General features: G+C 37.1%; 1 protein-coding gene across 1 annotated transcript in view; it reads left to right on the top strand.

Moving 5' to 3' along the window:
- Positions 1-13,001, top strand: part of wcd (U3 small nucleolar RNA-associated protein 18 homolog wicked) — a 207,887-nt gene that overhangs the window by 176,397 nt on the left and 18,489 nt on the right. The window contains exon 11 of the mRNA XM_090379888.1: positions 12,406-12,496. Within this exon, the coding sequence (XP_090236014.1) occupies positions 12,406-12,496 (91 nt within the window). The remainder of the gene's footprint in view (positions 1-12,405; positions 12,497-13,001) is intronic.

The following is a 13,001-nucleotide window of genomic DNA, read 5'->3' as shown; positions in this document are numbered from 1 at the left end:
AAAATATGAAATTGAAGAGGTCACACAATGTGTGACTTGTGCAGGAAAGTGCCATAAAACCAGTATGACCTGTCTAGTGCCCAAATGAGTTCACATAATCAGAAATGGATAGGATGTCACAGGCTTCCAGAGAGAGATATAATTATCAATGTGCATTTAGTAGGTGATATATCAGTGAGGACAGCTTGACTTGGTAAGTTTGGAAAGACTGGCACCATTTGAGTCTCTGACTAATGGAAAACAGCTGCAACTATACCCAAAATTATAAGGTTACAGAGCAAGGTGTGTTTTATCTGGAGCAGATTATTAAGTGTAATCATTATCAAACAAAACACTTAACCAGTGCATTTAATACAGGAACATCAGTACCTGTGCTATGCAAAGAATTCACTATGAGAGCAGGGAGACTTTTGTGGCAGCCACTGACACCAGCCTGAAAAGATTACTATGTTGGATCCAAGAATGGAAAACATGGACATGGGAGACTGGACACAAGTCACATAGCCCAATGAGTCTCAATTTATGCATTTTTTTTTTAGCACCAGTGGAAGTGTGACATATGGAGGAAGCCAGATAAGGTATGGGAACCATCCTGCTGTGTACTAATAGCACAAGCCACTAGAGAAAGTGAAATGGCGTGAAGCATGTTCTGGTGGCATATCGTTGGTCTCTTGACCTCATTGGAAGACATTTTGAAAGCCAGAGCATATCTGAATAATCATAGCTGATCAGGCAATACTGGTTGTTTACCCATATGAATAGAGGTCTAAGATAACAGTGCAGCTATCTGCACAAAATGTTTAAAAAGAGTGGCTTGGAGAAGAAAAGGAAGCATCCACTCTTGGAAAGGCACAATCCTCTGCTGCTTCACTTTAGTTGTTAAGGACAGTTTTTCTGCATGAATCATCTAGCCATGCAGCAAACCAGTGTCATGTCACAACAGTGATTTGGACTAATGGTGGTCCAACATGCTAATTAGCTCTTGGTCCTAATAAAGTGGGAAGGCAATGTATATTACATAAAATTTTATAGTATAATTTTTTAAAAATTTTTATATAATTTATGATGAGAACAATAGTTATATGTAGAGTAAAATGCATGAACAATAATTGAAGGATACTGGGGAAAAACAAATAAGGGTCGCATAGAAAGTTTTCTAGGAATATTCTCCTAGAAAACCAGACATTTGTGGGCTAAATTATCCTTCATTCTAAATTTTAAAAGGCCTGTGAGAGATTTTTCTTTGCTTAGCCTTTACTAATTGATAGGAGGAATTTTTTTTAGTAACAATGGAGTTCAATTAAACAGAGGAATTTCAAGAATCTTTGCTGATGTCATAGAGAAAGCCTTAAGGAGTTCAGGGAAACTGCTAATGTGGGAGGAATTAGGAGAAATTAGATTGGAAAAATATGTATTAGTGACATAGACCATGATTCTTGCAATATTTCAGACTGTCCTGTTCAGTTAAACAATAACTGGGAAAATGGTAGAGGTAATCTTCTGGGAATTATTATAATACTAATGCAATGAAAACTGAAATTGACTGTGCACTGTGAAAAAAAAATAATAGGAAATTACTGACAGGTTGCTCAGAAAATGCTAGAACTAATCAGATATCTGTTTCAAAAATTAGGAGCAAAAGGGTCCATAATAAATTAATTATGCTAGCTTCATAGAACATTTCTGTCAAAGCATAGCAAGGCTGTATAAATATTTCAGCATAAAAATCCACATTCACAAATATGCACAAATTAATTCTTTATAGTTCAGAGAATTCTTCATAATTCTCTGCAAAGTCTACAAATCAGGAACAATTTGCTATTTAGCCATCTTGAAATAAATTTGAATCACTAAATTTGATTGTATACTTGTGTTATTTGCATTATGTTATTAGTAATAGTAGTGGCAAATGATGCAAGAAAGCAAGCTTATAAAGCATTCGAAAAAAAAGGGAAAAAACTATCCATCCCCTCCAATAGTTTGTATAGTTCTTGCTTGAATTTATTCAAACCACCCACTTCCACAACAACAAATGGAAGTTTCTTTCAACCATTTGTTTCAATCCATCAGCCATCGGAAGACAAACTTCCACACATATTTCCTGCATCCATCTTTCATCAACTTGAATGTCCCTTTCCCCCATGTGTAGGCTCAGTAAGAAGAACAATGCCATCAGCATTTAGCTCTCAATCCATTCAAGGCCTTACACACCTCAATCAGATTTCCCATCTCCCCGCAGGTTCCTAGTTTACAAATGTTACAATTTGCAGAACTGAAACTGGTAAGAGCACCCTTTTATTGCCCTTCTCTGCACCCATACCAGCCCTGAAATTCAAGCATGTGATATCAAAATTATTTTTTGCATCCAGTTCCTTTGTCACTGCATCATAGTATCCAATAAAATTGGTCAGACAAGAAACCCATACTGTGACTGAAGTATATAACTGTACTTCTGTCTAGATGGTCCTGCCTCACTTCTTTAACCAGTGATTCCATTATTTTCCCTAGAACAGATGTTAAGTTAACAGATCTAATTATTTATGTTACCAGTTGATCTCCCTTTGTGAATTGATGATTCATTTACACATCTCTAGTCCATAGGGACCTCTTCTGAATCAAGTCTCTCATGATTATGGCTAAGGATTTGCTTCCCTTAATATGATTGGATGGATTCCATTCACCCCAGGTACCTTATGTTTAAATTCAACAATGTCTCTTCCACTTTCCTTTCAGTTAACAAAATCATTTAGCTTCCTGTTAGAGTTTGATAAACTGCTGGCATCCACTTCCCTAAACAATTTTTTGTGTGTGAATGTAGATTCAAAATACCTATTCAATTTCACAGCAACCTGAGCAGGGTCATCAACAGTTAACCCATTGACACTAAGTGACCCAATGTGATACAACCCCTTCCTTCTACTGTTAATATAAGCATGGAAATCTCTGCTGCAGTTCTTTGCATTCTTTGCCAGAGATTTTTCATAATCTGTCTTAGTTTGTCTAGCCTTCTTTGTGACTTGGTTATAGACTAATCAAATATTTATCGTAGTCTTCTGTATCACCTGATAATTTTTATGCATCCCATGCATTTTTCATCTCTTCTGCATGTCTCATTACATTATCTGACATCCATTTAGATCTAAGCCGTGAACAGTATGATTACTTCTTATGTGATTACTTCCCTGAATGCTTCCCATTTAGAATTTTCTGTTGGTAACATCATTTGGTCCCACTGCATAGAATTTAAAAACTGCCTGAGACCACTGTAGTCATTCTTACAAAAGCAAAATCCTTTCCCTTTACTATCTGCAGTAGTTATGTCTTTAATTAAATTCCACATTAGTACACTGTGATCACTGCCACCCAGTGGGTCCTTTACTTGCAGATTTTTAATGCATGAAGAATTGCTGCTGAAACCAAATCAAGAACATTGCTTCCTCCTTTTGTCTCTCTAACATGCTGTTGTAGAAAGTAGTCATCCAATAAATGTACAAAAGTCTTTCTAGTGTGGAAGTGATCAATCTACAAATTCAAATCAACATCTGGAAAGTTAATGTCCCCGCTATAAGAATTATGAGATATTCTGATTTAGTGGGCTACTCTTTATTTCTCTGTACAGTTGTTCATTGTACAATTTACAGTCATTTGGCATATAACACACTCCTACTCTCGTTTTCGTTTTTCCAGTGCTTATGTCACACCAAACTGACTGAACATTGCACTAGCCATCTGTGTTAGTTGGATGCGCTACCTTAGTTTTTGTGCTTCTTAAACAATGGCATCTCCCCAATCTTGCCTGTCCTTTCTGTATACATTGCACTCCTCATATTCAAATTTTGCATCCCTTCTATCTGAGTGACACCAAGTCTCTGATATCCCCACAATGTCTGCATTTGATGATTTAATCACTACTTCAAATTCATCAAATTTATTTACAATGCTCCTAACATTAGTGTACATGCAATTACATGCACATGTGTTTACTCTTAATTACCTTAACACAGCTGTATACTTCCTTGTTCCACAACAACCCACAGCAAGGCTTCAAACCCCCAGCATTATGCTGTATTCCAGTTATTTATATTCAATACATCATACACTTGTAAACATATAAGAACTTGAAAAATAAATATCAGTTCTTTTCCTTTTTAGAAAGGTGTGTCTTAATTTGTCTAGTTATGGCAATTTACATGTGAAAGCAGATCTGATAATGAGGATACTATAAGCATACTTTAACAGTGATTAATCTGTTTCCTTGATTTTAGAATAAACAAAAATGGTAGAGCTGTTTAGTCACACTGAAATGTTGGCCACATAGGTAATGACATTTAGAGTTGATAGACTCGTTGTGACACATGAGTATAGTTCAGATAAGATTTCTAGTTAAGTTAAATTGAATGATAACTTTGGTCACATATATATATAATGTAATTATAGCATTATAGCTATTATATGTTATCAAATGTGATAGAAGTTATTCTGTTAGTGGTCACTAGTTCCATTGTAGAAACTGAACACTGAATGTTCGAATTGCATAAATGTTGCCTTCATAGGAAAGCTGTTAATTAAAATAGCTACTACTACTATAGAAATTAATAGAAGTTATTAGATTCAAAGAAATAATTAATAAAAAAATTATCTCTAGTAGAAATTATTCTATTAGCGAAACTGAAGAAACCGAACACTTTGTGATTGAAGTACATATTACCTTTGGACCGGTCGTGCAGTTACCCTGCTGACTAGGCTAGCTGGGTGGGTAAAGTGCCTGCCTGGCAATCCAAAGGTCACGGGTTCGAATCCCGCCTCGGGCTTGGATCAAAGTACTGCAAAAACCTTGGGAGGCGCATTATGGCCACAAAAACCGATGCACCAATAACTACCATAAAAGAAAAAAAAAAGAAGCAGTTACCTGCCCATGTCTCCATGGAAAGTATTCTTCCAAGTTGAAAATTTATAAATCATGCATGTATTACTATACTTTAATTTTCTATCAAGTTTATCGTTTCATCTTTAATACAAACATTGTTACAAATTTTGATAGTCTTCCTGCTTTGTTTTTTATGATATTGCCATGAATCTGTTTAGAAATGTTAGTCATTTTGGAAAAAAAATCCCTTGAAAGTTGAATGCTTCTCTTTTTGGCACTGATATTGCCATGTAATTTAGAAATAAGTCCAAATATGGAGTCTCAAGGAATTTGTATTAGTACATTCAGAACTAAGTCAGGCAGTTATATATTTGCAATTTGTTCTTTAAAATTCAGTTGATTAATAATAAGTAAGTCGTGCCCATATCAATATATAATAATATTTTGGTCATTGTTCATTCATAACAGGGAAAGCAATGGGACAAATAATTCCTGTGCTCTAGTCAGTCTTTATTTACAGCAATATGAGAAAAATAAAAAGAAGTAGTTGTTATATAGAGAAATCATTGCTAACATTTGGACACAGCATGGGTTTGTTAAGGGGAAAGTCTTGTCTGACCAATTCGATTGGATACTGCAAAGTGGTCACAAAGAAACTGGATGCAAAAAATAATTTTTATAACATATACTAGGATTTCAAGAAAGCTTTTGATACTGTTGCATGGGAAGACTGCTGTACAAATTGGAGCAGTATGGCATTAAGGACAAGTTGCTGCAGTAGATAAAAGGATGGTTGAGTGGGAGAAGACAGAGTGGTAATCAATGGACACTGCTCTTTGTGGACTAACGTTATTAATGGAGTACCCACAATTCGGTGCTGGGCCCATTGTTGTTTTGTGTATTTATTAATGATATCAATGAAGGTATTTTGCTAGCAGAGACACAGAGGTGATTATACCTTTGTATGAAGCTGTGTTCGGGTTGTGTAGTGCGTATAAGGACGAGAGTGAACCTTGAGTACTGCGTATAAGGACAAGTCTGAGGATGAGAGTTACCGGTGCGACGTGCCTTTCTGCCGCTCTTGGAACAGAGAAGTTTTTTCTGATTTATTTTCTGCTTTATTAGTTTAAATTGACATATTAACTTATTTTCTAGAGTAGCTTTATATTCCTATTTACGGTACTTAAATTTAAAATAACTTAGATAGAGATTTTGTAGGTATTACTTAGTATTGGAAAGGGTATCAAATCCACGTGTTTACCGTTCGTAAATAGCCGCCATTGTTACGGGAAAATTAATCAGTAAAATCTATTAATCTTGTCGAACTTCATTGGCAATTAAATTGTACTTTTAACTATACATATAACCACATAGGTTATGTAACATAAATAATTAGCAAAAATAAATAATTAATACATAACTTGATACGGAAGTTATATAAATGGATTTCGTAGATAACACTCGTTACTGAAACAAATATTTCGTAGATAACACTCGTTACTGAAACATAAATATTTCATAGATAACACTCGTTACTGAAACATAAATATAGCGTTATAACTGTGTTGGGATACAAGTTTAGGATTTAATTTTATACTGAAATTGAAATTTTATTGAAAGTAAATCGAAATCATGACTCAAACCAGAGCAGCAAAGCAAAAGGCTCAAGCTAATGGGAATGCTGTGGTTCAGGGGAGAACTGAGGGGGGCAGTTGCCCTCTGAATCACAGCCTTTTAAGATGCACTATTTGCTTGATGTTTGCAGAGCAGTCAGGTATGGGACATGATACTGCCATGGGGGATGTCTTTGTATGTGCGCGATGCAAGGAGTGTAAGGAAATCAGGCGACAACTCAGCGTTGTTATGGGCCTATATGAGAGCTTGAAGGACAGGGTGGATGCCCTCGAAGGATTACAAGTGAGGGCCCCATCAAGCTCTCAGCTGCCCACACTAATGCCAGAGCTTGCACTTGGTCATCGCGCAACACAGCGGCAACCCCAAAGGCAGAAAGCGCTGGTCCCAAAGGAACTAGTAGTTGTTGGTGGCTCTATTGTCAGGGAAACGGGAAACATGCTTTGTAAAAAGGATAGGTGGAACAGGACCAGGGTATGTCTGCCAGGGGCAAAGGTTGATGACGTTGTAGAGTGGATATCATCTTTTAAGGGCACAAAAGGTGATATAGTTGTACACGTTGGCACTAATGATATTAAGAGTAGGAGACCGGCAGAATTACTTAACAAGTACAGGTCACTGATGAAAAAAAGCCGTGAATTAGGGTTGAATTTGAAAGTGTCTGCAATTCTGCCCAGACACGATAGGAGGGAGTATACGATGAGAGCCCTGTCGATCAATTCGGCCCTGGAAAGATTGTGCAGGGCTCAAGGGGTAGAATTTTTTTCAGCCTGGTCTGTACTTGTTAACAGGAGAGACTGCTTCTACAGGGATGGGATACACTTAAATAGAAAGGGTGCAAGAATGTTTGCTGATGCTATCGAGGCAGTGTTAGGTGGGTCGGAAAACTGCTAGATTGGCAGGATACAAGGACTAATAGATTAACAGTAGCCACTGGCAGAGGAGAAAGTGATTCTTGCACTGCTTTTATTGGAATGAGCAGCAGCCTGGAAAATAAGATGCAGGATATTACAAAGACTGCCGGGAATCATGTGGGTACAAGTAAACACATGGGTTGTGTTAGGGCGGCTAAGAGGAAGAGCAGGTGCATGTATACTTGCGTGTACACCAATGCTAGGTTAGTAAATAAATTTGATGAATTTGAGTTATTGCTCAAAACATCAAAGGCAGATATTGTTGGGATTTCAGAGACGTGGTGTCACACAGATATAAGGAATGCAGAACTGGAATTTGGGGAGTACAATGTCTATAGAGAGGATAGGAAAGGAGGAGGGGTTATGCTATTAGTTAAGAAACACATAAAATCCAAGTAAATGAAGCCAGGCGACATCGCTATACAGTGCAGTGTCGAGTCAGTTTGGTGTGACATAAGCATTGGGAGATCAAAATTGAGAGTAGGAGTGTGCTATAGGCCTAATGACTCTGATGAATATAATAAGAAACTGTACAGAGAAATAGAGTGGGCCAGTAAATCAGAAAGTCTTATAATGGGGGATTTTAATTTCCCAGATATTGACTGGAATTTGGGGGCTGGTCACTCACACACTAGCAAGGCTTTTGTGGATTTATTGGATGATTGTTTTCTACATCAGCATGTTCGGGAGGCAACTAGATTGAGTAATTCTCTTGATTTGATTATCAGTAGTGATTCTTCATGCATTAAGAATCTGCAGATAAATGAACCACTAGGTGGCAGTGATCACAGTGTTCTGAAGTGGGAGTTACTCAAAGAGGTAACTACCATTAGCGGTAAAGGGATGGGGTATTGCTTTCAAAAAGGTGACTACGATGGACTGAGACAGTATTTAAATTCTATACAGTGGGATCAACTGATGATGTTACCAACAGCAAATTCAAAATGGGAAGCATTCAAAGAACATCTTAGAAGCTACTAGGCTTTACATACCAACTAAGAAATATTGTTCAAGGTTTAGGCCTAAATGGATGTCAGATGAACTTATGAGGCATATGGCAGAGAAGAAAAATGCATGGGATACATGCAAATTAACACGTGACACAGAAGCCTGTGATAGATACAAGTTGATCTGTAACCAAGTTACAAAGGAGGTTAGGCAGGCGAAGTCAGATTATGAGAGATCCTTGGCAAGGGATGCGAAGAAAAACAGCAAAGAGTTCTTTACTTATGTAAACTCTAGAAGGAAGGGAATGAATCAGATTGGTCCACTTGATATCGATGGGTCAACTGTTGATGATCCTGCTCAGGTAGCTAACAAACTAAATGAATATTTTGCATCGACATTCACACATGAGGAGTTATTCAGGGAGGGGAATGCCAGAGGTGTATTCAACTCTAGCAGTAAGCTAGAGAATCTTGTAATAACTGAGAGTAAAGTGGAGGAGAAATTGTTGAAGATTAACACAAGAAAGGCACCTGGGGTGGATGGGATCTATGCAGTTATATTAAAGGAGGCAGCAAAGGAAGTAAGCAAACCCTTAGCCATAATTATGAGAGCTTCCTTGGACTCAGGGGAGGTACCCATGGACTGGAGATGTGCAAATGTGACCCCAATTCACAAGGGAGGATCAAAGGCTGACACAAGTAATTATAGACCTGTGAGTTTAACTTCTGTTCCCGGAAAATTAATGGAGGCACTGGTTAAAGAAGCACTGCAGGATCATCTAGACAAGACTTCAGTTATAGCTCAGACACAGCATGGTTTTGTTAAGGGGAAGTCTTGCCTGACCAATTTGATTGGATACTATGATGCAGTCACAAAAGAACTGGATGCAGGGAATAACTTTGATATTATATACTTGGATCTTAGAAAGGCTTTTGATACTGTTGCACATGGAAGACTGCTGCACAAATTGGAGCAGTGTGGCATTGGAGGCAAATTGCTGCTATGGATAAAGGGGTGGTTGAGGGGGAGAGGACAGAGAGTGGTAATCAATGGACACTGCTCATCGTGGACTAATGTTATTAGTGAAGCCCCTCAGGGTTCAGTATTGGGTCCTTTATTGTTCTCTGTATTTATAAATGATATTGATGATGGCATATCAAGCTTAATGTCCAAGTTTGCAGACGATATGAAGGTTGGCAGGGTTGTCAAGGACACTACTGACACTATGCTGCTGCAACAGGATCTGGAAAGGTTGAGCAGATGGGCTGAGAGGTGGCAAATGAAGTTTAACATTGACAAATGTAAAGTACTACATATGGGAAACAGCAACCCCAGAGCAACATATCAACTCTGTGTACTACACTGACAGTGGTAGAGAATGAAAGGGACCTGGGGGTGGTTGTGCAGGCAGATATGAAGTTCTCTGAGCTGTGCAGACGGGCTGCAAGAGTAGCTCATGGTGTATTGTCAGTGATATATAGGAATTTTTCTAGCAGAAATAAGGAGGTGATTATTCCCTTGTATAAGGCAATGGTCAGGCCACACCTAGAGTACTGTATACAGGTCTGGAGGCCCCATTTCAAAAAGGATGTAGAGCTGCTGGAACGAGTACAGAGAAGGGCGACAAGATTAGTGAATGGAACAAATAGGTGCTCTTACGAAGAAAGGCTTAAGTTTTGCGAATTACAGTGTCTGGAGATTAGGCACCAGCGAGGTGATCTGATAGAGGTGTACAAAGCCTTGAATGGTTTGAGCATGCTCAATGCTGATGGGATTCTTCCTCTTGCTCAGAATAATCACCTGAGAGGGCATAAGTTCAAATTCAGGAAAGACAGATGTAGGATAGATGTGCGGAAATTTGCCTTTAGCCAGCGAGTAGTTGGTAGGTGGAACAGACTTCCATCCTTGTCGTGGAAGTTGATAGCCTAAATAAGTTTAAGGCTCAGCTGGACAGGTATTTCGAACGAACAGAGGGGTGAAGTGGAAGTGGTTATTTTTTATTTATCTGTTTTACTTTATTTATTTTTTTTTTTTTGTCTGATGCTGCATAAGCTTGCTTTCTTGCATCAAATGCCTCTACTAATGCTAATGCTATAGGTCTGGAGCCTCATTTTTAGGAAGGCTGTAGAGTTGCTAGAACGAGTACAGAGAAGACAACAAGATTGGTGTGAGGAACAAAGGGGTTCGCTTACCAGGAGAGGCTTAAATTCTGTCATTTGCAGCATCTGGAGACTAGGCACCTGCAGAGTGAACTGATTGAGGTGTACAAGGATTTGATTGGTTTGAGCAGACTCAGTGCCGATGGGATACTGATGTGCAGAAATTTGCCTTTAGCCAGCAGGTGGTTAATTACTGGAACAGACTTCCATCTGTTGTTGTGAAAGTTGATAGCTTAAATAAATTAAAGGCTGAATTAGACAGACATTTGGAGTGACCGGATGGGTGAAATGGGAAGGTTTTTTTTTCTTTTGACGATGCTCTATAAGCTTGCTTTCTTGCATCATATGCCTCAACTAATGCTAATAGGCTTTAATACATCGTAAACTTGTTATTATTGTTAGCTCTCATTAATTCCCCTTACATGAAATGTTATGTCAGAAATTTGAGTTACATGTTGAGATAATAGAAGTGCCCTGCGTGGTCAGTGTTACAAGTTCAAGAACCTTAAATTATAGTCACACATGTGCAGTTCCAGAAATAACAATAAAAGAAAGTTATATATTTTTTTTAAAATACAAAGTGTAAAACACAGACATGTTTAAAAATATTTATATATTTTTTAATACTTAAAAAGTTATATTCAATGAGTATTGCAATTCATTAAGAAAAGATGAAATATTGGCATTGTTTAACCGAATTAAAAAAGAAAACCCAAAAATGAAAACTGTCTGCTACAAATGAGGCCACCACTGCCAGTTTAATAATTGAATACACCTGAATATGTTACTTAACTTTATTTTTTTGTCATATTTGCACGTGCATAAAGCATCTTTTGTATTCATCACTGTTTGCATTTAACAGCTCAGCTCTCTGTGGTGGACAGATTTCAATGAAATTTTATATTTTGGGTGTTTTAGATTTGTTGAAGCTTCCCAAATTTCATTGAAATCAGACAAATAAAAATTTAGCAATTTTTTTTTTTCAAAAAATTTCAAATTTTCTCTGCATGTAAATTTAAATTTGTTTCATATGATCAGTCAATGCTCTACAAGGAAAAGTTGGATTGATGGCATGTTTTTAGAATATGAAATATCTTTCCTTTGGAAGATTTTAGTAGCATTTATAGAAATCTGTATTAGTATTAGATGTGGAGCATTACCTAAGAGGAAAAAGTCATATCGATACCAAATTTTCAACCTATATTTTGTTGGTATCTTCCACATTCCTCCCAGTGGAATCACAGTTAGTCCTAAATGGCAACTCCCCCATACCAAGCTGCAGCTAAATGTTGCAATAAATTTGGAACAGCAGTTACAATCTTTTCAGAGGCTTCAGAACTTATTAAGTATATTTATCTGGACCTCTGTACCTTATTTAATGATGACAAGTTAACCCGTAACCCTTGCATCTGTACTACATCTCCCAAATCCATGTTTAGTCTCTAGAGCAAAGTTTCCGGCATCCCCCTCCCCCAATACTTCTCCTTCAACCCATGCACGGTACTAAGTACTATAGGTTTTGATACCTTTCGTGTTTGGGGTTTTCATAAAAAAAAAAAAAAAAAGAAAAAAAGAAAAGAACTGATATGATCCCACTGCTATGCTATCCATCACATCATGCAGTGAATAGCCATGGTAAATAATATAATTCTAAAATTCATTTTAAAATTCATACTTTATTTTGAAAATTTCCATCTGATAATTGAAATTGGTATTCCTTATGGTGAAAGAATTTATTGTAATACTTAATATTGTTATTTACTTTTTGTAGTAATTAAATAATGAGTCCTGTATTCTTTGTATTGTCAATGAAAGTTATAAGCATGATTATAAATGTTTTTTAACCTTTACTAACTATTTTATCCTTTCAACTATCTGTTTTCAGACAAAAGAATGGGTGACAACACTAAAAATGAATGGTGAAGTAACTGGAGTAGCATTTAATGCCGATGGAACCTATATGTATTCTCATGGAGGTTAGCAATCCACAATTTTAGAAATAAGCTCTTGTATGTTGATTTATTTAAAGTGTAATTTTCCTGTGCGTAACTAAGATCAGAAGTTAAAAATAGGGTGTGTATGCACAATTTCACAATGGCATGCAGATACATCTTGTTTTTGAATCATTTATGCTGCATGAGGTGGATAAATGCCCCTCTTCCTCAACATCCTTATCACTTCCCTCTAATTATTAACCATGATATCACCCCTTAATTCTTCCTCTTCTTTGTATTCCTTTCCCTCCTTGCTTACTAACACAGTTGTCATTTATAGCAAAAATACCTTTTCTTCTCCAGCCCATTCCTTTCTTTTTAATTGACTTAAACTAATTTTAGCATTAGCATTAGTTTGAGGCGTATGATGCAAAAAAGCAAGCTTATATGCATCAGCCAAAAAAAAATACCCATTCAGTCATGCCAAATGTTTGTCCACTTCAGCCTTAAATTTATTTAAGCTATCTTCCACAACAACATTTGGAGG

This window comes from Mastigoproctus giganteus, chromosome 8 (genome assembly GCF_048544385.1).
Source record: "Mastigoproctus giganteus isolate SK-2022 chromosome 8, ASM4854438v1, whole genome shotgun sequence".
NCBI lineage: Eukaryota > Metazoa > Arthropoda > Arachnida > Uropygi > Thelyphonidae > Mastigoproctus > Mastigoproctus giganteus.
The sequence above is the reverse complement of the archived record's forward strand: the minus strand, read 5'-3'. Positions and strand labels throughout refer to the sequence as shown.